This window comes from Leptidea sinapis, chromosome 19 (assembly GCF_905404315.1).
Source record: "Leptidea sinapis chromosome 19, ilLepSina1.1, whole genome shotgun sequence".
Lineage (NCBI taxonomy): Eukaryota > Metazoa > Arthropoda > Insecta > Lepidoptera > Pieridae > Leptidea > Leptidea sinapis.
This window is the reverse complement of record NC_066283.1, coordinates 5,089,189-5,114,110: the sequence shown is the minus strand read 5'-3', so window position 1 is coordinate 5,114,110 and position 24,922 is coordinate 5,089,189. Positions and strand designations below refer to the sequence as shown.

The 24,922-nt window shown below is 36.3% G+C and overlaps 1 protein-coding gene across 7 annotated transcripts in view; it reads left to right on the top strand.

Annotated features, from left to right (window-relative positions):
• Positions 1 to 24,612, top strand: part of LOC126969982 (uncharacterized) — a 42,056-nt gene extending 17,444 nt beyond the window's left edge. For 4 of the 7 annotated variants that reach the window (XM_050815637.1, XM_050815632.1, XM_050815634.1 and 1 more), the window contains exons 6-14: positions 1,051 to 1,147; positions 3,067 to 3,196; positions 6,980 to 7,106; positions 8,693 to 8,890; positions 10,134 to 10,275; positions 14,470 to 14,592; positions 17,947 to 18,031; positions 22,193 to 22,401; positions 24,269 to 24,612. In XM_050815637.1, the coding sequence (XP_050671594.1) occupies positions 1,051 to 1,147; positions 3,067 to 3,196; positions 6,980 to 7,106; positions 8,693 to 8,890; positions 10,134 to 10,275; positions 14,470 to 14,592; positions 17,947 to 18,031; positions 22,193 to 22,401; positions 24,269 to 24,495 (1,338 nt within the window). In that variant the 3' untranslated portion in view covers positions 24,496 to 24,612. Of the gene's footprint in view, positions 1 to 1,050; positions 1,148 to 3,066; positions 3,197 to 6,979; positions 7,107 to 8,692; positions 8,891 to 10,133; positions 10,276 to 14,469; positions 14,593 to 16,837; positions 17,862 to 17,946; positions 18,032 to 20,585; positions 20,737 to 22,192; positions 22,402 to 24,268 lie in introns of those variants that run through there. The other 3 variants (XM_050815633.1, XM_050815638.1, XM_050815639.1) reach the window with 3 other exon arrangements.
• The last annotated feature ends 310 nt before the right edge of the window (positions 24,613 to 24,922 follow it).

Below are 24,922 nucleotides of genomic sequence, written 5' to 3'. Positions count from 1 at the left end.
GAACCCCAGACCTACGTTATTTTATAAAAGCTGAAAGTATGTCAGCGCATGCTGCCACAGCTAAGAACGATGGGCCATTATGGAGTTTAGGTTACATTGGATATGGCAGGTAAACGGTACCTAAAGGTATGTAAAATATCGATCTAAATACATCAAATAATAATAAAGTGCGATTTTTCGGTATTACCTTCAGAATATTATCGAAAATCACGTTATTCATTGCCAAATACTTAATATAGTGGCAACACTTTTGATAGTTCCAGCTCCTTACCAGATAAACATTTTAAATCGTAAGAAGCGTATTTAAGGGAGAAAAAATTGTGTAATTACTATCCCCCGTAACCGCACACGGCGCGCACTAATATCACGGCGCGGAGTCTTTTTTTATTAGTCCGTGATATAAATATAAAACATAATTAAAATAACTTGTAAAACGATGGAGCTGTAAATTTTGTTTGTAAAGAGGGGCGTGGTATTTCTTCTCATAAATGCCATTACCTCTCCCGAAATTGCGGTGGGTTAATGTAATGAGACAAAAACACTTTTGACATTCATAAGTTTAATTGACTTAATTGAGTGAAGTGATTTTGATTTGATTTGAGAGCACGGGCGGTGGTGATCACTTGCAATCAGGTGATGTTTATGCTCCAGCGACGTATATCTACGTCTCTCGCTTTCACCACACCACCAAGGCCTCCGACATTGTTCAGTACTTGGTGGAGAAGACAAGGTTCCGGTTGGTGGTCGAAAAGTTGTTGACGCGTCACGCAGTAGACTTCAACTCTTTTGTTGTTCGCGTGCCGACAGCACATATATCAACCTTCCTGGACGTGCAGCTGTGGCCGAAGGGGGTCGTGTTCCGGGAAGTTACCGAACCCGCGCCTCACATCGCCGCAAAAATGTGATGTAGATTTAAGTTATATATCATATGTATGTTAGACTATAAGGTATTTATTTTATGGGCCATGTAGCCTCAAATAAAGGAATTATTGTTATTATTATTATGGTCATTTATCATTTATTTCATAAATGTAATAATTTATTTTCCAGAGTAAAATAGATAAATGCGTTGCACTTATGTCTAAGACGCAACCCATTTATATAGATGGAAAGACTTCACCAGTGTTTGACATGCAACCTGAAGCAGGTATGTGCATTTCATTAACACACGGGTAGTACTACTGTACCGTACACAAATAAAATTTGATGACCGATGCGGTACTCGAACCCAAGACCTCCGGCGTTCCGTGCCGGTGCTCTAACCAACTGAGCCAACTAGATTAGTTATAGAAGTGAGGGTTATCACTTTAAAAATAAAACAAATTGTTTAGATTTACAAGAGCGACATCTCAAGCCAACTGTAACGTAGATCCTGTAGATGAAGCCACAGCCTGAGAGTTGAACAAAGCATACAAGATTTTATAACGATACGTCACTCGAACGGTTGGCTCAGTTCGTTCAGTTAGAGCACCGGCACGGAACGCCGGAAGTCGTGGGTTCGAGTTACGCATCGTTCATAAAATTTTGTTTTTCAAATTTTATTTGTGTATAAATCATAGAAGCGAGGGTTATCACTTTAAAAACAAAACATACTGGTACCGTAATCTTAAAAAAAATCTGTCTCAGTGTGACGAGCGCAGTTGAAGTGCCGCTCAGCTTGGTTTTCAAGAATTCTGAGCGGCACTGCATTGTAATGGGAAGGGCGTACCAATTACCATTAGCTGCACGTCCTGCTCGTCTCGTCCCTTATTGTCATTTAAAAAAATTCTCGAACTGTAACTGGTATATATATAGGTTAAAAACTATTGCAGCGTATATGAGTAAAACACTCTATAAACTATAGGTACATACTGTAAATTGGAATATATACTGCATGGAAACAGCTTTTATGAAATAAATGAAAATACAAGTCATACTGGTCCGAAGAAGTATAGTAAAATTAATAAAAAATAAATTTTCAAAGAAACTAATTATCAAAATTGAATTAGAAAAAAGAAAACCGTCTGTTTAGACTACGTACCTACTTTGACGCCAAGGAGCGACAACGTAGCTCACGGCGGCGAATTGTCTGTTACTTCTCGTCTCGTAAACAAGCTCTTAACAATAACATAATTATTAGCGAAGAAATGAAAACTGATTGAAACATTTCACTTGAACTTTAAGAAGGTTAAATTAATAAATACAATTAACTTTTTCAACGAAAACTTGAAACAATCGCGGGCTCCGTAAAGCACTCGCTTGCACACTCCAGACATACACACATTCCGAAAGCTCGCGTTATACTGAATAACAAATTACAAATACTTAAATAAAATTCATTGAATCATTGACCCAGTCACCCAAAGCTACAGGATGTTTTAATTAGTTCAAAATGAAAAGCCTACTTTTTGACAAAACCACTGCACGGATTTCGTTAATTTTTGGTATATCGTCGGTAGCTAATATGCTAACAAGTATGTACCTACATTTATTCCATATAAGCTGTTTCCATACTGTATATAATTATATTATACAGATTAGAGCACAGTATAGCTAATGTTGTCAATTAATAAAAAAAGCGATTGTATGAAACGTGCAGTAATTGATAGATAGAGAAAACCTGGATTCGTTTTCATTAAATTTTTCCGTTGTATCTAGGGGCATGGTCAAACTCTAAGAAAAAAAGCGATTCACTCGATTGTATGGAACGTGATTGATAGATGACGGATGAAAAAACGTAGATAGCCGAAATCTACTACGTTTTAAGCACCTGTTCGCTTTCAATCTTGTCGGATTATATTTCGTCGCCATATGGGTTTTCCAATAAAGACATGACACCTTTTTTCAAAATAAAATGAAAACCATTTGAGATATTTCAAAAACTTTATTATCGGGTCGAAGTACGCTCAAGACATTTATGAATGGAACTCGACTTCGCTCATATGGCCACCGCACACGTTTGCAGCGGTCGATTGGTTGGACCCAATTTTCTTATTATTCATTATTATATCTGGTGTTTATTTAAAAATAGGCCTTGAAGGTCTTTGCGTTTTAATGTTACTGAACCCGTAACCGGTTTGATTTCAGTTAATGCCCTATCGGACTTGGTGAAGTGTCATGGTTACCTTGTATGGCCCAAGTTGATGGAGATGCGGTCTAAATTGGTTGCTTCAATGGCCGCAACAAACTCCGCTTTTAGGCCGAGGCCTATAAGGAGGTTTGTGTGCTGAATATTGAAAGAAAGATTTTTTATTATTTAGAAACGTATAGGTACTTAAGTAGTTTGTTCAAATACAAAAGATATAAGATAAAAATAAACTTAAGATTTATCAAAAAGCAAAAGGACTGAAACATTTCTACTAAATATCACCACTCTTTGACAACACTTCCCTTAAAGCCTCGCCTAGTATCGGAATACTGGGTCTCGAAATCTCGAGCGATTGCCAATGTCGTGGCCATCTGGAGGGCAAAGCCAAATTGGCTTCGAAGTGTTCGCTTCATTGTGTGTCTTCTACCGCATTTATCACGGGGAGTGTTCCGAAGAGCTGTTGAACCTGATTCCTGCCGCCGAATTCCACCTTCGCACGACATGCCACAAGTTAGGATATCATACCCACCATCTGGATGTGTGGCGGTCCTCCACAGTGCGGTTTTCAAGGAGCTTTCTTCCTCGTACTACAACGCTGTGGAAACCAACGCTGGTCTTCCGTTGTGCCATTTGGTGACGTCACGAAAAATATTATGATATAAATAAAGCGAAACTTTTTAATGGTAGGAAACTAAAAGTAACGTGGTATAAAAACTAAATCTTATAAACTTACGCAATGTAACCTAAATTAAAATTAATTTCTTTAGTGTTTCGATCTGATATAATTAACGATGGGCAATGGATGAGTTAGAACGTTCTACTTGTATGCTCAGGGTATGTCCGATATGCACTGCGAGCATTGTACAGTTCTATCACTGTAAAAAATTCGTTACGTTATGGACTGCCAGTATATTGCCGCAGTACCCTAGGGAAATATATGTCGTTATAAATCGCCGCCATATTCAACTGTGAGCACTGGCGTTTTCGAGGTAAGGTAGTCGCAGTACTTTGATCACGTGATCCACTCGAGTGCGTAACGTTGTAATTTTATTATAAATTAAATTTACACTTAATATTAATTAAAATATTTTTAATTTGACAGTACTACAACAACACTTTTTTTAATGAACTAGAAAACTTTAATACACTCATTTGAATGCTGCGCCAAAAAATGCGGCTGACAGTGTACGGGATTGCGTTCCTATTTAAATAGTAACCAGTATAACTGGCTATAAAGGAACGGCTTCACAGTATACTAAATTGACGTCATACTTTACTTGTGGTCGCAATGCATATCGGAACATACCCTCAGTGAATACAGAATTCAATTGTTTTTGGCTGTGTACCCACCCGTCTGCCAGCGGGCTGTATCTGATAAACCGCAATAGTTAGTTGAAATTTCGCTATTTTCGCGCTACAACGATAAAATAAAAACAAAATGGCGAAATTCAAGATGGCCGCCAATCAAATATAAAAATTGTTAATATTTTTTTATTTAATAAGAATGTACGTATTGTTGGCAATATTCTAGAGCAGGGGTCGGCAAGTAGTTTTAGTTGGTGTACACTGTGGTAAAATTTTAAAGAGGTCTAGAAAAACACAATTGATACTAATTAAGCGCTGTATTTATTGTATCGTTTTAAATAAAATTCAGAATTATGAAACACAAGGCCTAAAATCAATGTTAGAAACTGCACTGATGGTCTTGAGCCAGATTTTTATAGTTTGGTTCTCGAGATGAACAGTAAATTTGAAGTGTGTCGAAGTAGGTGGGCATCCGTTAATCGCGAACGATTTTTGTTTTTTTTTTTTATTCATCTGTGACAAAGGTGTTCCTCATACATATGCCGACCCAAACATAGTTGCTAAATTGATTGCTTGTTTTTATGCACATTTCATATTTGTCTTTTTAATATTTGGCTTTAAAATATTAAACAATTTGTTATATTTTAAAGTGATAACTCACACTTCTGGGATTAAATACGCAAATAAAATTTGAAAACAATATTTTACGAATGAGCGCTCGCACGAAACGCGAGAGGTCGCGGGTTCGAGTCCCGCATCGTTCATAAAATTTTGTTTTCAAATTCTATTTGTGTATTTAAAATATTATTTCAATAAATAAAAAAGTATCATTATCGTATATTAAATTGTACCTGGTATACATTACAATAGTTGCCGGAACCCGAGGTTCGATCTCTCGCGGTCCGCCTGTTGCCGACCCTTGACCTAGACAGTGGCTCCCAACCTTTTCTTGGCCATTGACCAGTTCGATTTTTTTATTGTTAGCAGGGATGTACAAGAAAAATAAACCAAATCAATCCAAAAATAACCTTTTATCAAACGTAGAATTTAAAGATTGCACCACATTTGATGATACAGTGCGTTGTTTTTGCCTTAGGATTCTTCTGTTTTACTAACGATGCCAGACTAGAGCGTGATCCCAATGTTGCTGGCCAGAGCGCCAACAGACGTTTCTGAAATATTCCGATATCGTGTTCATGACGTCGATACCTTTTGAAGTTGTTTGCAGTTCTCGTGAAATCAATAATTTTTTACAATTGAAATTGCACGTATTGAATTGACCTGTGGTGGACCGTGGACCACTGCTTAGGAACCACTGAATCTAGAGTATAGACCATCGTTTAATCGTTTAATCGTGTAATCTACCCACGCCCCATCTGCGCCATCTCAATGCCCCCTAATTTTCTCTGGGTCTTCTACTATCGGACGCGTTCCATAGCTTAATTCTTAGATTATTTATAGTGTTCTAAGAGCCCGTGAGCTCAAGACCTATGTTATTTTATAAAAGCTGAAAGTTTGTCAGCGCATGCTCACACCATAGGAAAGAACGATGGACCATTATGGAGTTTGGGTCACAGTGGCTTTGGCTGCTTTGGCTTTTTTATATTGTTATAATAATGAACATTAAATTAATATTACTTGAAGATAGTATATAATATTATTTTACCTGATGTTAACAAGTACTGAGTATTAAATACATGCGCAGTAGAAATAACAACTGTGCAGTGAGGGACCACGGTAGACTTAACTCGTCATCTCACTCGCACTCACCCATATGCATACTGCCTCGCGCTCTCCTACATTACCCTACATACTTGTCTGGCTACAGGTTGAAACTATCAAAAGTGTCTGGCTAATGAGGAAACATCTACTTATTACCCAAGTATTATATATAAAAATCAGCTTTTATACTATGACGTAAGTAAAATTATAATTTCATGAACATTGTGGATGTCTGGCAAGGGGCTGCGACGATGTTAAGGGTCTGGCAATGAATAACGTGATTTTTAATAATATTCTGGAGGTAATACCGAAAAGATCGGTTTTTACATCATTTAGTACCGTTTACCTGAGAAAGCCACTGTAACCCAAACTCCATAATGGTCCATCGTTCTTACCTGTGGTTAGAGCATGCGCTGACAAACTTTCAGCTCTTATAATATAACGTAGGTCTGGGGTTCACGGGCTCTTATTCTATACGTCTAGATAGACTATGACATCTGTGAAAACGTATAAATAAATTGAGTTTAGAACTAACCTTATTTTGTGAAATTCACGCACACTAACACAAAGTGTCATAAAAATCACAAGTGTAAGACATAGCTTGTCTCACACTAAACTAATATTTCTGGCCTGTTTTTATCGGTTGTAAGGTTTAATCATTAACCCCCTTATTCATAATGGTCCGCTAACTTAAAACAGCTGCTACAGAGTGTTATTTTTCATTCTGACTTAGGTCATTAGAAGAAGACAGAGTGAGAATTAGCAATGCTTTAAGTTAGCAGACTATTATGAATAAGGGGGTTGATAAAAAGTGTTTTATTTAAATGTGCAACACTCGCGTTAATCAAAGAATTCTACAGATTGTTAAAATTTATGTGTTAACAGACCCTACAAAGCGATCGTGGCTGACACAGCTGCCCTGCACTCCAACTTAGCACTGGAGATAGTGAAGGATAGGACCCACATCAAGCAGACCCGGAAGAAAATCCAAGCTGCTATCCGATCTCATAATGTGAGTGATTTAATATGGATTTGATTGGATTGCACAAATTAAATTTATGTATAACGATATGTCGCTCGAACGGTTGGCTCAGTGGAAGAGCGCTCGGAGGGTCGTTCATAAGTTTTGTTTACAAATTTAATTTGTGTAATTAATCCCCGAAGTAAGGGTTATCACTTAAAAAAAATTACACAGTTAACTGACATAGATACGGCGCGAATAGTTAACTTTAGTTATTTCCATAGTATTATGTCCTATGGTGTATTGCTATGGGGCAATGCAGCCGATATTAATGCCATGTTTGTGCTGCAGAAGAGGGCTATTCGAGCTATTTATAACATAGGTCCTGAAGAATCATTAAGAGAAAAATTTAAAGAAATAAACATTTTGACTGTTGCATCTAAATATATTCTCGATTATGTTCTTTATGTTCATAAGCACATTTAGGAATTTGCCAGAGACTGCGACAGTCATAATGTTAACACGAGGAACAAACATAAACTTGTTATGCCTACTACTCGGTTAAGTCGAGTTAGTACGTATTTTATTGGACGATGTATATATGCTTTTACAATATGATCCCAGAAAGTATACAAAGCAAATGTAAATTTATAATAATTGTTAAAAATTTGTTTGTGTGGTAAATGTTACTATAACATAAATGATTTTCTTAATGATTTCACAAAATGTGAATGGAGCAAACACCCTCAGGCTTTTTATTGTACTATATTACATTATAGTCCATATTTTTATATAAAAAAAGCCCGCTAAGTTTCTTGCGCCCGTTCTTCTCAGGTCTGACGCATACTATTTTGAATGGGTGATAGTTTTCGACGTTCAATATGTGATTTTAAATGATATTTTGAATAAAAATATCATATTTGAATTGAAACTGACACATATCTAAGCTGACAGTTATAATTTGGAAGTTATATTCAAAAAAGGAACAATGTTCTTAATAATAAACACACAACAAGTAGAATAAACAGGTTGTTTACAAATTATAAGTAGAAGAAACCGAAGCGGTAGTTGTATCAAGTGTATTAGAAATGACATCAAAGATAATTGTAAGTGAATCAATTTTGAGAAAATAAATGCCTTTTATGTCTGTAAATAACGATCTGAAACGGAACCACTTTTCTTATAAGACGTGTCTCACAAATAGTCTGAAATGGCTGTGAAATACGCATATGTTGGCCCCGACATACATTCGCAGACTTTTTTTTATGAAAATAAAAGACGAGACGAGCAGGTCGTTCGGCTAATGGTAATGAATGCGCCCTGCCTATTACAATGCAGTGCCGCTCAGGATTCTTGGAAAACCCAAAAATTATGAGCGGCACTACAATTGCGTTCGTCACATTGTGACATAAGATGTTAAGTCTCATTTGCCCAGTAATTTCACTAGCTGCGACGCCCTTCAGACCGAAACACAGTAATGTTTACACATTACTGCTTCACGGCAGAAATAGGCGCCGTTGTTGAACCCATAATCTAGCCGGCATCCTGTGCAAAGGAGCCTCCCACTGGTAAAGTGTTTCTATTTCTATTCACCTAGTCGCCTATTGACATTGATCATGCAAAAATTTTTTTTTCAGGCTTCATTATCCGGTGAGGCTTGCGAGTTGTTCGTGCTGCAGTGTGAAAGAGCCCGTGCCGAAGCTAAAGTTAGGACACTTAGATCGTTGCTAGAAGAACTCCGGGCGGCGACAGGACCTTTTCAGTGCAACGGTGAAGAATCGCCGGCCAGTAATGCTGACATGCTAATGAGAGTCTCCTCGGCAGATAGAGAAATCGTAAGATATTTTTTAACGACAGTTCTGAAATGATACCACATTGGTACCTTCAGATTAGACTGGCAATTCTGTTGTGTTTTTTTTATGACAATACGAGATGAGCAAGGCGTTCAGCTGATGGTAATTGATAGGCCCTGCCCATTATAATGCAGTGCCGTTCAGGTTTATTGAAAAACTCAAAAATTCTACGCGGCAGTACAATTGCGCTCGTCACCTTGAGACATAAGATGTTAAGAATCATTTGCCCAGTAATTTAACTAGCTACGGCGCCCTTCAGATCGAAACACAGTAATGTTCACACATTATTGCTTCACGGCAGAAATAGGCGCCGTTGTGGTACCCATAATCTAGCCGGCATCCTGTGTAAAGGAGCCTCCCACTGTTAATTACAGTCATTACTCTGGTGTTGCAAGACAGTCCGGGTGGAGGTGATCACCAACCATCCCATTCCCATACAATTGTTTGTCGTAACACTAAAAAATAATATTTTGTTTCAAATAGGTTTTACACAGCATCACCTTTTATATGGAAGAGGAAGGAGGACAAAAGAGCGTACGGGTCACCTGATTTCAGTTATCACCTCCGCCCAGATTCCGCTTGTAAAACCAGAGGAATAACAGGAGCGTTGCCGGCCTTTTAGATAGGTCTACATGGATTTTTTTAATGTACCCATGTCGTATCGTCCTAGAAACACCGCACAAGGAAGAACTTGTCTCTTACTCGTTTGCAAAAAATAAAATATAAACATGACGGCAAATTCAACATTATCTAAGGCGTGTGTTGTTTTTTCACAAAAGCTCCTAAAAATACATATTGTTTATATCTTTTTTTTAAGTGCTCCCCTGGTTTACTCCACTGAGATACTGGTCTTATTTTTTGAATTAAAATAGGAACGAGACGAGCAAGGCGTTCAGCTGATGGTAATTGATACGCCGTGCCCATTACAATGCAGTGCCGCTCAGGATTTTGAAAAACCCAAAAATTCTGCGCGCCACTACAATTGCGCTCGTCACCTTGAGACATGAGATGTTAATAATCATTTGCCCAGTAATTTAACTAGCTACGGCGCCCGTCAGACCGAAACACAGTAATGTTTACTTATTACTGCTTCACGGCAGAAATAGGCGCCGTCGTGGTACCCATAATCTAGACGGCATCCTGTGCAAAGGAGCCCCCCCACTGGTCTGGTGGCAGTCCCGTTTTAGATCTACTGCTCAAACTGATCCTGACTGTATATTTTTAGGCTTGTTTAAAAGACGACGTTGAGAACACAGTGAAATCATTGGCTCAGATAGAGTGCAATTTGTACAACATGAAGGACTGTCTTGAATTAGCTTTCAAGGGCTCTCCTCACGATGATGTAATCAGTATTGGACGGTACAAAGGTAATGTCTAGTAATCAATGACGTTCTATACATATGGACATATCATTCGCAGTCTGTTAACGGAACGGCAAAAGTGTGCCTAAAGACAATGAAAGCACACTTTTCTCCTTAGTCGTGTGTCAACTGTGTGTCAATCAACAAGCCTAAGGCCCAGAACACACGGTGAAACGCAAATGCAACGAAACTGCAACTACTAGTTACTTTTGAGTTGCATTTAAGTTTCTGCCATAGTTTGAAACCAGTTTGAAACGCGTTGTAAATCAGTCGCATTGAAACCGGCGTGCAGGAAACTCGCGTTGCGTTTCATTCATTTTTTTTCTTGGCGTATTTTTTATAAAATGGCTGACGACGAACAAAACAACATTAAACTTGTGTTAGAAGTGCAAATATATCCTTGCTTGTATAATATCACACTACGAAGCTACTTTCGCAAGACTGAGACTGATAAAGCATTCTATCAGTTTCTTATAATTCTTTGGCAGCCACAAACATACGCCAGTTGATATTCTCCTCAATGTAGGGATGTATTCACATAGTTCTTCTTTTGTGCCTTCTTCTTTGTCGAATTCCCCGTCTCTTGAAGATCTCATTATGCACACGTATTTCTCAACGAAAACCGAAATGATTGTGGTTGCAGCGTGTGTGGAAAATGGTTGAAAGTGGTTTCAAATCAATAATTTCAAAAGGGTTTTGTTGCATTTGCGTTTCACCGTGTGTTCTGGGCTTTAGTGTGCTATAAAAGTGCTTAAATAATACATTAGTGACTCAAAAAATAGATGGTGTGACTAATCATCGGTAGGATTATTTTGTTATATAAGATTGATATGCAAAAAGCGTAAGTAATTTAATAAAATGAATATTTTTTATTAAATGTGGTACAATATTATTAACAAGTCCCCAGACAAGACCCTCTTGTCAGAATGGGACAGATGAAAGGACACAATCGGAATATTGTGCATTGTCTATATGTATGGAACGTCATTGCTAGTAATAAATGCTTAGTAATGCCTGTAAACTTATACTCGCGTATAGAATGAAGTTTGCGATGGAGAAGTATTGAATACACACACACATACACACACACACACACACACACACACACACACACACACAATATAAATCGAAATATTATGTTGCATGTTTCAATTTGTAAATATTCCGATAATGTTTGCATTCATTTTAATTAAATATGTTTTTGAAATGTGTGTAACACCTATAATTAAGCCAACACTTAGAATTTATTATTTATTGTAATAATGTTATTATACTTTTGTTAGTGTTTGTCTTGTTGGTGTTAAATAAATAAATAAATTATTATTCACCAAAGTCAAATTCTAATAAGATTTATTCAATTAGGCTTAAACTAAGCGCTTTTGAAACATCACTACAAATATTTCTTTTAAATTACTGAATTTACCATATGTTCGTAAAAAGTTGATCTCGTGAGAAGAACATACAAGAAACTGAACGGCCACTCTTTTCAATCAAATAGAGTATTTTACAGTGGCTGTAATATACATAACAAATTTGTTTGTAAGGTGCTACGTCCAGTATGTGAGTCGTGTTTAACTAATATAAATTAATTTATAATAAATAATAGTTTAAAAAAAAACTAAAGAACACGCTTTATATAAAATTCAACTAAAAAATAGAAAATAAATTTAAATTGAAAATAGTGTAAAAAAATATTATATATTTCATTATAAAAAAAGCGTGGGATGTAGATGAATTATTATTTTAATAATATCTTAAAAGTAACTGTACGTAATTAAATAGTAACTGATTTAAAATTAGAGAGTTCCTGTGCAGTGCAGGAAATGGGTCACCGACTCAGGATTATCTGTGACACGGCTGTAGCTATGAAACAGCACTGATTTTCAGCGGTGCCCGTTTAACTTTGGAGATACATTGCGCTCGACATATAATAAATAATTCAATCTATATATATAAAAATGAATTGCTGTTCGTTAGTCTCGCTAAAGCTCGAGAACGGCTGGACCGATTTGGCTAATTATGGTCTTAAATTAACAGTGGAAGTCCAGAGAAGGTTTATAAGGTGAATAAATATGAAAATGATCGGAATTGAATAAAAACAAAGACTTTGTTTTTCCTTTGATGTGTCCCCCATCGTTCAGAAATCAAATTGAAAGAATAGTCAAATTTATTACTAATTATAATTTCAAATTTCTTAGTAACTTTCTCATAGGTAAAAAATAAACTTAAACTTAATTTTAGCTAACTATAGCAATTGATAGATTAACTACAGTTGTTTACTATCTATGTTATGAGATATTATTGACAAATTCATAAAAAAACATTAATTTATTCATTATATACAGATCAACGTCGGTCGGGTCAGCTAGTAAGACATAAGTGTTAACATAAATCTCAATATAAAAAAGTCGATAATAATCTAATTAGATATTTTAAAATAAAATGTAGTATTAAAAGAAGCGTATATCTATAATACTGGACTACACCTATATTTTCACCACCAATGCAACCAAAGCTGATCTTGTTTTTTTTTCGTTCTAATAATCGTGTCTTACATATTCGACGGTTCCAGACTTACATTATAATTAATTATCTGAGTATAAGTAAGTATATGAGTATTGAGTCCTTTAAAAAAAATACCGTTTTGCTCTACTAAAAAAGCAACTTGCTGCGGAGAAATTGAACCCCTTCCACTGGAAATATCTTTCTCTAAAAGATTTTTTCTGTGTACGGACATAAACACACGCTCACACTCACGCACATACGCAAACACACATACATAGCACTCTTGTCACCTCCACCAGTGTTGCTGAGTCACTTCTTCTGGAAAATGTTAAAGAATGCCAACAAACTTTCAATTTTAGTTTTGTTAGCCCTGGAGAAATAATTAAAACTTTTAAGTCTCTCGACATGAAAAAAACTGCTGATATATGTGGCATTTCTGTTAAAATAATAAGTTCAATAATTGATGTCATAGCACCATATGTTGCAATAGTCTTTAATAATTGTATTAGTCGTGGCGTGTTTCCTGACCTTCTGAAACATAGTAAAATTACACCAATATTTAAATATTGGTCGGGTTGCTCTTCTGACCCGAATAACTATCGTCCTGTGTCGGTTTTGCCGACCCTTAGTAAAATTTTTGAAAAAATAATTTTAAGCCAAATGCTTATTTACGTATACTTTAGTTATTTCCATAGTATTATGTCCTATGATATATTGCTATGGGGCAACGCTGCCAATATTAATACAATATTTGTGCAGCAGAAGAGGGCTATTCGCGCTATTTATAACCTAGGTCCTAAAGAATCATTGAGAGCAAAATTCAAAGAAATTAACATCTTGACTGTTGCTTCTCAATATATTCTTGATAATGTAATGAATGTTCATAGGCACATAAGTGAATTTGCCAGAAACTGTCATAACCATAATGTTAACACCAGGAACAGACATAAACTTATGATGCCTACTACTCGGCTAAGTCGTGTTAGTAAGTCTTTTGTGGGGCGATGTATATGCTTTTACAACAAGATCCCAGAAAATGTTCAAAACAAAAGTATAACGATATTCAAAAGAATTGCAAAAAAACGTTTGTGTGGTAAAGGTTACTATAACATAAATGACTTTCTTAATGATACCACAGATTGGGAATGGAGTGACCGCCCTCAGGCTATTAAATAATAAGTTTAATTGTACAATATTACTTTGTAAACATATTTATTCGATGAAAAAAAAAAGCCCGCTGAGTTTGTTGCGCCCATTCTTCTCAGGTCTGAGGCATTCATTTTGGAATGGGTGGTAGTTTTTTTGACTTTCAATAAGTGATGTCACATCCTATTTTGAATAAAAATATTTGAATTTGAATACACACACACACACTTACATACACTTGCAAGGGTAATCAAAACACTTTTTTTTTCTAATATTACATTTTATAAAAAAAGATAGCGTAAGCAGGTAATCGGGGAGCCACTATACATCCACTCCCGCTCAACACCTTAGGGAGGAGGGAATGGCTGAAAAACAGCGCTGCATGGAAACATAAATCCATGATTCCATGTCAGGTGAAGCTGAGCCTTTTCCTTTTGTTTCATCGCGTATCCTAATTGTTAATTTTATATTTTTAATGATTTGTATTGCAATAAATAATTTATTATTATTATTATTAAATAATAACAGCCCGATATAATTTACTTCCAGATGTGCCGGTGAACGTCATACGGAGTATCATTTCTTCTCATCGCAAATTCTACGCAGATGGTGCCCGTAATAAAAACAGTATCAGTCTAGAACTGAACACATCTGACGAACTTCTTCGTTCTGGTAAATATATTATATGACTACTTTTCAGTCTTGACAGAGTGGTCGTGATCGTCAAGAAGTATCCATAGGGGCAGATGTAATACCACAAAATTTTGAAATGAAATCTCTCTTTTTTTAAATTTATTTGCTTTTGGAATAGGGTATGTCCAGAACTTAATTATTATTACAATTTGTCCTCTATCCAGCTTATATTAAAAGCATGCACAACTTAATACTAATTTAAATATTCATTTAAACTATAAAAATTATTCTCAGTCAGCCATTTAAATAGTTTGAGTATAAACAAAAGATTTTCAACTCCTTTGTTTAGCCATCTCTCTCTCTGTTAAAGGTCACTTAAGTACGGAAGTACGGAACCGCCCACAACAGATTTGATCTGATCTGTAATATTCGATCTTCCGCGCGATATAATGTTTATCTACACCCATGCTTTAAATCCTCTATTAAAGATTCTGAAACAGTTAGCTTATTGCCAACATTAAAACACCCAATGTTCTAATAACCATGACATCCTCCAAACGAGTGTTGCAATGTTGTACTGAATTTCATAACAACTCACCTCTTTTTTTTTCAATCCCTTCATGCTCAAAGAGTGTTAACAGACAGCCACATTCTTATTGCTCGATGCGATGTATGATTTCAAAAAAAGAACATTTTCGTTTACGCGCGTTCCACACTTCCAAAACGTCGCGCGCCGTAAAAAAAAGTAGGTTAGTAGGTTATTCGAATGCTCGCCATTTTTCGTCGATATTTTTATTGTTTTGTTTACAAAGAATGAGCGATTCAATTTAAAGGCTGCAAAAGAACATAATATTCAAGTGAATTTTAATTAATGCACTATACAAAATGTAATATACTACTAAAATAAATAATTCTTTCACCATTACTGTTTATTTGTATATAATCAGTAATGGATGATATTAGGTTACTACTAGCACTGGCTGTTTTAATGTTAGCAGTAAGCTAACAGTTTCAGAATCTTTTAGAGGATTCATATCCTGGGTGTAGATAAAGTCTTGTATGCAACTGTTGATAATTAGGTATTAAAACACTCATGTGATACTATTATCACACTCGGCTTCGCCTCGTGAGATAAATCCACATTCGTGTTTTAATACCCCTTATTACACAACAGTTGCATAAATAACTATTACGCACGTTACCCTGAATGACAAGGCGTTCTATCGTCATCATTTCAACCGAAAGAATGCTGGACAAAGGCCTCCCTCAAAGATCTCCAAGACTATCGGTCCTGCGATGCCCTTATCCAACCTATTCCAGTGATCTTGACCAGATCATTGGTCCATCTTGTGGGGGGCCTGACAACACTGCGTCTTCACTTGGGAACGTGGTCGCCATTCAAGGATCTTACTGCCCCAACGGTTATCTGTTCTTCCAGCTGTGACCTGCCCACTGTGACTTTAGTTATACAATCATCGGGGCTACATCTGTGACTTAGGTTAGTTTATAGACTGGAAATGTATATTACACTCATGGGAAAATATAAGCAAAATAATTTATAAGTAAGTGTAAGTGGTCTAATTTGGGGATTAATAATTTACACGAGGATGGCCTAGTTTGGGGCTAAATAATTTGTGTGAAAGTGGCCTAGTTTGGGGATGAATAATTAGTGTAAAAGTGGCCTAATTGGTGATAAATATTTTGTATTAAAGTGAGATTTATAAAAAAAAAACAATTCTTTCTTGTACTGGCCACAAACCTAAATAAATGCTATTAAAATTGTTATTGTACTTATTGGAATATTTTTTCTTACTGCTATTTTCAGTATATTTTAGTCGGGCAGAGAAAGCGCCTTAACTTAGTCGAACCTGAGTATACAAAACGGTATAACGGTTAATTTTTTAACTAACGGTAAAGTTAAGTATCTTCAATTGTGTTACAGCTCATTGGTCGATATATGTTCAAAATTTTAATTCTAACAGTTTTCATAATATGTTTACAATAAAAAAATATATAAAATAATTAAATTTGAGTGTGTATATACCTAGTCTTGCCATAAATACTGAAACAAAGAAAAAAAAATTTATGCAAATAACATTTATTACTTTTACAGTGTCTTAGTTAAATACATAAATATAAAACAATTAAAAATATAAAAAGCTTATTCGAAGTGGTCTTCATTGGCTGCAATACAGTCCTTTAAACGTTGAGGCAAGTTATCAATAGAAGCACGCACTCTTTCTATGGGAAAATTATTCACTGCCAATCGTACGAATTGTTTTAGGTACTCCATGGCGTTTAGAGCAAGCCGTAGTCTCTAAAACTGACTATTAATTATAATCCAGCGGATTAAGATCGGGACTAGACGACGGCAACTCTTCAGCTCTGATGAAGTCCGAAACGTTCGTTTCCATCCAGCACTGCGTAGACCGAGCTTTAAGACCCGGCGCCGTGTGTTGCTGGAAGGACCATTCTTGGTTATTGAACATAGTGTTGTTAAGGGGCTTCACTACCTTCTCAAGAATGGCATCTTGATACACTTGTGCCGATGTTTTGATACCTTTTTCACGTAAATATGGCTCAGTCACTCCTTCATTGCAAATAATAACCCACCAAACCGTCACTGAAGTCGGATAGTGCCCACGTTGCACTCTGTCGACTAATTGGGCAGCTGCCTTGAGCATAAATACATGTCAGGTCATTTTGTTTGTTAAAATGTTGTTTAATCGTAAAAATATTGTCCATTCGTAAACAGTTTTTTTCTGTGACCTCCCTTTGCGTACCTACCGCTTCAGTAGTTGTTTCGATTTTACCATGCTATTCTTATTTAAATTATCAGTTAAGAAATGACCAGTACGTCTCTTATAGGCTGCAAGTCCTAAGTCATCTTTTAAAATACGCGACATGGTTCTAGGTGCTATCTTCATCTCCCGAGATAAGGTAAATCTTTTGCTTTCGGACAAGATTTCTTCGAATTCTTAACCTTACTGCTTTGCCCACCTTTTTCGTACGAACACTACGTGGACGGCCAGATCTTTTTCTGTCACAAACAGAGGAGGTCTCATTGTATCTATTAAAAGGTACACAAACATTTTACTAATACCAAGCATATGGAGAGTTTTAAAAATTGCATTTGGCTTTATACCTACTTTGTGTAATGCAATCACAGCGATTTGGTTCTCTTTATCACCTCACTGCATTTTAATATCGCAAAATATTGTACAATTAAATGAGAAAACTCAATGAACAATCATATAAAAATGACAGATTCCAAATTCAAATAAAAAATTTTGATTATTTTTAATGGTAACTATATTTATGGCCAGACTAAGAATAAGTACCTACATGATGAGACAACCTTAGATACCTTATACATTTACACCCATTTTACAGAAAACGCCATACGGCTTACAGACGAGTTGAAGTTTTATCTAAAGAACTTCAGCATTGAAAAAAACAGGAAGATTTTGTTTGGACGGTATGTAGAAACCAGTCGTGGACTGTATTTTAGTATTTATTATTAATTTAATAGTGAGTTTTGTTGTTTCTATAATTTCTAAAGGTACAAGTATGTGTGTACACAAAAATACAACTTTTTACAAACACCGGCGGCTATTCCTGCCGTTAAGCAGTAATGTGTAAGCGTTACTGTGTTTCGGTCTGAATGGCGCCGTAGCTAGTGAAATTACTGGGCAAATGAGACTTAACATCTCGTCTCAAGGTGAGCGCAGTTGTACTGCCGCTCAGAATTTTTGGGGTTTTTCAAGAATCCTGAGCGGCAATGTGTGAAATGGGCAGGGCGTATCAATTACCTTCAGCTGAACGTCCTGCTCTCGTCCCTTATTTTTATAAATAAAAAAAAACAATTGCTCTGAAAATGCATTTGCGAAGCCCAAGTATGCATAAATTCAAATATATTTGTTCAAAATAGGATTTTAAATAATTTATTGAACGTCATAAACTACCACCCATTCGAAATAGTTATGCCTCAGACCTGAGAAGAACGGGCGCCAGAAACTCAACGGATTTTTTTCTTCTTCATAATTTTGTTAGAATACATGTAGTATCGTTCACTTTAATTTATAATTAAATAGTCTTTCAGGTTCTTTCGCTCCATTCCGAGTCTGTGGTGTCATAATGGAAATCATTTATGTTATAACAACGTTTACCACACAAACGATTTATAACAATTATTTTGAATTTCGTAACACGTATAAGACTTTATCTACTCCCATAATACGAATCCTCTATAAAATATTCTGAAACAGTTAGCTTACTGCTAACATTAACAAAAGCCAATCCTAGTAACCATAACATCAAACGAGTGTTGTAATGTTGTACTGAATTTCATTACAACACTCGTTTGGATGATGTAATGGCTATTAGGACATTGTGTGTTTTAATGTTGGCAATAAGCTGTTTTAGAATCTTTAATAGAGGATTTAAAGCATGGGTTTAGATAAAAATAATAAGAGTAAGTATTGAACCTTAGATAATTTATACGATTGGATAGATTCTCTTGCTGCTAGACAACCGATGAAAACAGGCCAGGAATATTAGTTTAGTGTGCGTGACAAGCTACGTCATACACTCGCGATTTGTATGACACTTTGTGTTAGTGTGCGTGAATTGCTCAAAATAATGTTAGTTAGTAGTAAACTACGTTTACGACGTTTTCACCGCTGTCATAGTCTATCTAGACGTATAAATGAGTGACTAAGTATTGAACAATGATTATTTTTACTTATGTTATATGTATAATGTTATTCGAGTATTGTGTAGTCTTAAGGTGACGGGCGAAGTGTGATCTTTTCGTCATCATAAGGGTCATATCATAAGAAACCTTAAGTTGTTCTGTATTGCGTTACGACACTGGGTATATGGGTAGACTATGACGCTTCACATTATTTTGGATTTATTGAATCATCTCTCGGATTGCCATAAAATAATAAAACTTCCCAATATTATTTCGCTTGATAAAAATGTTTAAATAATAAATTTCGAAGCGGAAACTAAATATAATTTTCATGCGTTCCATTTTTTATTTCATAATGATTAATTACTTCAGAGCTAACACTATAACGCAATAAGGCGTGGTATAAAACTACTACGTGAAGAAATAAGAATAACAGTAAGGTATTAAAAACAACATAGTTTTTAAAATAAATTGTTTTCGAAACCGTTGTTTCATACCGAAATACCACATTGTATACATATATATATATATATCGCGTAACGCTACTAAATCTGACGTTCTCGTGTAACGCTACAATCTGACGCTTAGCACGGATAGTGAAACTATGAAAGCTTCGCTTCGTCCACTCCTGCGCCCTAATATGTCCTCAAGCATCTGATCGTTGTTTGGCGAACACGGAAATTTACGAAAGAAAAATTAATAATTTAAAAAGCCACTTCCCCAAAGTGCACAATATTTAATTCTGGCTTTAACGCTGACAATTTCTGCAAGGCGAAATGTATTGCGGTCCTTTCATCCCAGCCATACACTTTTTTTTTTGCTAAAACGTCTCAAGTTATATTCTGGCCACGGACGAGTAAAAAAAGAAGGACTCCACGCCGTGATATTAGCAAGTGAAGCACCGTTATGATAGTTTGTGTGTGGTTACGGGGGCTGTTAGTTACACAATTTTTTCTCCCTTAAATAAACATATATGGCCACAAATACTTATATAGTATCGTTTTTACACGTTTTCACAACGCACGATGGCATTTTTAAAATATTTTATTGAGACGCAAACTGATCTGTCACAGACGCTGACAATTCTGATAATAGCCGCCTATCGGCCTGTAGTAGTGTAAGTGTGTGCGTGGGGCTATGTATTGACACGTTAATCGGCTTGTTTTGGTGCTACACTGTTATATAAGGTGACACGGAGTCCTTATTTTTTTACTAGTCCGTGAATCTGGCATAATCTTTTAAATACTATCTCTGTTAGAAAAATGTGTTCTATAGCACTGTGGTTGTGATGAATGGATGTTTTTAACAGACTGAATTATTTGAGTAACATCTTTAGCGGAAAAATGCTGACTGCGTGATGACTTTTTGTGTGATGTCCGACGGAATGTCTCCCGTGGAATGGATCAGTGGTCTGATTCCCACCGCGCAATCATTTGACGGTGTTGCCCGATGTCTAGTTCCTCCGCTAATGAACCTGCTCCTGGTTTCACCTAAGCGCCACCTCACGCTCAACCTAAAGGCGACTGTGACTACGACTGCGACTTCGTCGGGTGATTTTTTTTCTTTTCCCCGCTTCTAAGATGTCTTTACCAGTGGGAGGCTTCTTTGCACAGGATGCCGGCTAAATTATGGGTATCACAACGGCGCCTATGTCTGCCTTGAAGCAGTAATTTTCAAGAATCCTGAGCGGCACTGCATTGTAATGAATAGGGCGTATCAATTACCATCAGCTGAACAACCTGCTCGTCTCGTCACTTATTTTCATTAAAAAAAGATGTATAGCTGCATTTAGTGCTCGACTGACGATCAGCGCTGAAGTTGCATGTCGCGTGACGGTCGGGCGGCGCCTATAGTTCGCAGCAGCTGACTGTGTAGTGTATAGACTATTACTCATTTGTGCCAGTGCTCCACGCTATTTTGTTTTTATTATTTTATTATTATTCCAATTTTCCAAGTTTAAAATTAAGATTGATAAAGCGATTTTTATACCCTTACTGGAATATAATCCCAAAAATTTTTAGTTAAATGCCTATAATGTGAAAAAAAGTTCAAACCACACAATCCTTCTTGTAAAATTGCAAGAGTAAAATGGAGTTCTAACCTACATTAAGAATTTTTTTCTTATAAACGTAAAGGGGGTTTGCCTTATAATGGATAATATTGAAAAATTATTTTAATATTCTTATATTATTATAGTTTGGTTTGGGCTGGCTCTAAATAATTAAGAAAAGGAAAAATAGTGCCAAAAGAGTACGTGTGAAACGTTTGATGGTAGCGGAAAAGGTCTCTAGGAGACGCCTCTTTGGATGTATGTAAACTTTCATCAGTGGACGATAGGCGTTTATAAGGGAAAATTACACTTTCCACGCGCGAAATGAAATAATTTTTATTCAAGTGGCTGACTGAGCGCTGTCAACCACTCACGCATAACTGGAGCGAGAATTGTTTATTGAAATCATGGCAACCTCTCCTTACGGCCATTTTTCAAGTGGAAACCATGGTTTATCCTAAATAGTAAATTTACCGCTTCAATTTTGTATTGAAATTTAAGAAAAAAAGGTGACTGTAAATGCGGTGCTGCTTACACCTGGCAACCAACGTTGCAGCTGACTGAGAGCTGGCAACCAAATTAATTTCAATTCTTTACATTATTTTCTTTAAAATTACGTAAAATTTATTAAAAAAAAATTAGAAGAATAATTATACTAAAATTAATTACATGTATTTGCGGCCATTTTTTATAGGAAACCTATCGATAATACATTGCATACTCTCTCAACGTTCATTTAAAATTAGTTTTATCAAAAAAAAAAACACCTACCCGCAGAATCGTGCAGTGGGATATTGTACTATTAGTTTTACTTCGAGCACGTAACCCTCTACTGAAATCAATATTAATTCACCGTCAGTAAAATATAAAATAATTGTTTTGTTTCCTTCCAGTGGTAAGAAAATATGGATATATGAAAATGTGAGCGCGCTGGAACGTCGCTTACAGGAGCGATGGATGGAAAGTAAGGTCACGCCGATGCTCTGTCCCTCTCGCACGCTAGGACACAACCTGAAGGAGATTATGCATTGTTTTAGCGAGAAACAGCGGTTAACCGAACTTGGGGAAGCGATAACTTGGGACACTAAAAAAATCAATATAAGTGAGTTTATAAATAATTATACTTTCGTGAGACATTGTTGACTTATTTCTTAATACGGCTTTACTCACGTTTTATCGGTGTGGGTACCAGACTAGTTTCGGACCATTCGGAGGTCCTTCAGCGTTATTTTTCATTCATTCTTCGGCGTTACACTCTTGTCAGATTGGTTGTGGTCGTCACGTCCAGGTAAGTGGCCTGTTTCACAATGCGACGCCACTCGTCGCGAACTGCAGCTCTTCTCGTGCATTCATGCAGAGTACCGTCGACAGCTTGCCTCACTTGGTCCGTCCACCTCATAGGGGACCTGCCTCGTGGTCTCAACTTTACCCTGCACTATTAAGCGTTCTATGGAGTCGCTTCCACGTCGCGATACATGCCCGAAGAAAGTGAGAATGCGAGCTTGTACGGTAGTAGACAGTCTCTGTTTGATGCCGAGCTCCCGAAGAATGGACTAATTGGTCCGGAATTCCGTCCACGATATACCGAGCATTCTTCTCCAGCACCACATCACAAGAGCATTGATCTCTTTCTTCTCACTTTCTCGTAGGGTCCATGTCTCAGCAGCGTAGAGGAATATGGGGAACATGAGAGCCCTTACAAGTAGTATTTTGGTGGTTTTAGTGATATTGAATACCGTCTCCGAATGGTCCGAAACTAGTCGGTACCCACACCGATAATTCGTGAGTAAAGCCGTATTATTAAATAAGTTAAGTGAGTTCTGTTAACATTTTACTTTAAAATGTATGTAGATAATAAATGGTGTTCTGGTTATTTGGTCCAAAATAATATTCGCCCCTCATACTCTTCGAACACCAGAAGAACTTGCGTTTCTTTCCTAGGGTCGTCACAGCTCTATATACAAGTACTTACTTAATAATTTATAGCGCCTATTTCTGCGGTGAAGCAGAAATGTGTATTACTGTTTCGGTCTGTAGGGCGTCGTAGCTAGTAGCTGGGCAAACGAGACTTAACATCTTATGTCTCAAGGTGACGAGCGCAATTATAGTGCTGCTCAGAATTGTTGGGTTTTTCAAGAATCCAGGGTGGCACTGCATTGTAATGGGCAGGGCGTATCAATCAACATCGGCTGAACGCCTTGCTCGTCTCGTCCCTTATTTTCATAAAAAAATCTCAATTTTGTGGTTGTCTCTATCTCTCTAAATGCCTCTATCATAACCATAATGCACTTACACGATAATATAAGAAATAGATCGCCCTTTTTATAAGCTTCATAATTCGTTTAACTCCTTTCCTGTTAAGAATGATCAGGCTATTGAATAACCTTGTACCTATCTTATAGATTTGCCTATCAAAAGTTTTTACTAGGTATTTGGCGGAAGCTAAAACTTACTGGCCCACCCAATAGTTATATAGCTATATAATATAATGAAAATGGTCTTTGTTTGAGGCTCTTTCAAGCCTAAACCACTGATCGTATCGACATGAAACTATCACCATTCGATGCGAAATTTATCCCAGATGGTTTATGGCTACTTATTTTTTATTGTATTTGTAATAAAATGAATAAGATTTTATTAAGCGGGCGGGTACGGCTAGATATAATAATAAAATAGTTATATAAATAGTTCAATACAAAAATGGAATATAGAATAACAGAACTAAATTAACTTTAACACTAGTTGCATATATTAATTTAGGTTCTTATTAAGGTAGGCATTGCCTATAGGGAATGCACGCCCCTGCTTTTGAATAAAATTTTTTATGGAAGATAAAAGAGCTTTACGGGTAATCTGTTGGTCAGTGATCACCGTCACTCACTCACCATCACCATCGACCTATAAATATCCCACAAGCAAGTTCATAGTGCATGAAATAAAAGTTTTAATCTCATCAAAATAATTTCCAGACCTCCAAAAGAAAATCGAAACGCAAGATCGTAACGAAGACTTGATTAAGAAGGCTGTCGCAAACAATATGGCCATTCTAGAAGATACAAAGCAGAATATAGCTGTTTGTGAAGAACACATTAAGTTCTGGTCGGATAATGAAATCCGCAAGTATGTGCCGAGCAATAGAATTGTAGGCGGTCTTACGTTTTGTATGTACGAGGACTTCTGTCAAACTTTGAAATGAAAGTTTTTTTATATTACTCCTTGTAAAACTTTGAAATAAAAGTTTTTTATATTACTCCGTGTAAACGTTTATGTATTACTCCTTGTATAACTTTTGAAATAAACGATTTTTGTATTACACCTTGTTTTGTTTTGCGAAGTTTTTTCTTCTACTACAGGATCCCAAAAAAATTACCAATTGTATTGCGAAATTTTAAATAACCATGACAATATAAAGATTGTTAGGTAATAATTTTTGCTGTCAACATGATATAAGGGCTTATTGGAAAATGAGTAATGATTTATGACCTGTCCAAAATATTTGACCCTGGATAAGAAAGAGAAAATTGAAATTTAGTTTAGTATGAAACATGCAGTGGGATTTGACATAAATTTGAAATAGTAATTACAATATGCGACGAAGTAGAATCCGGCTAAGTTTGCAATCG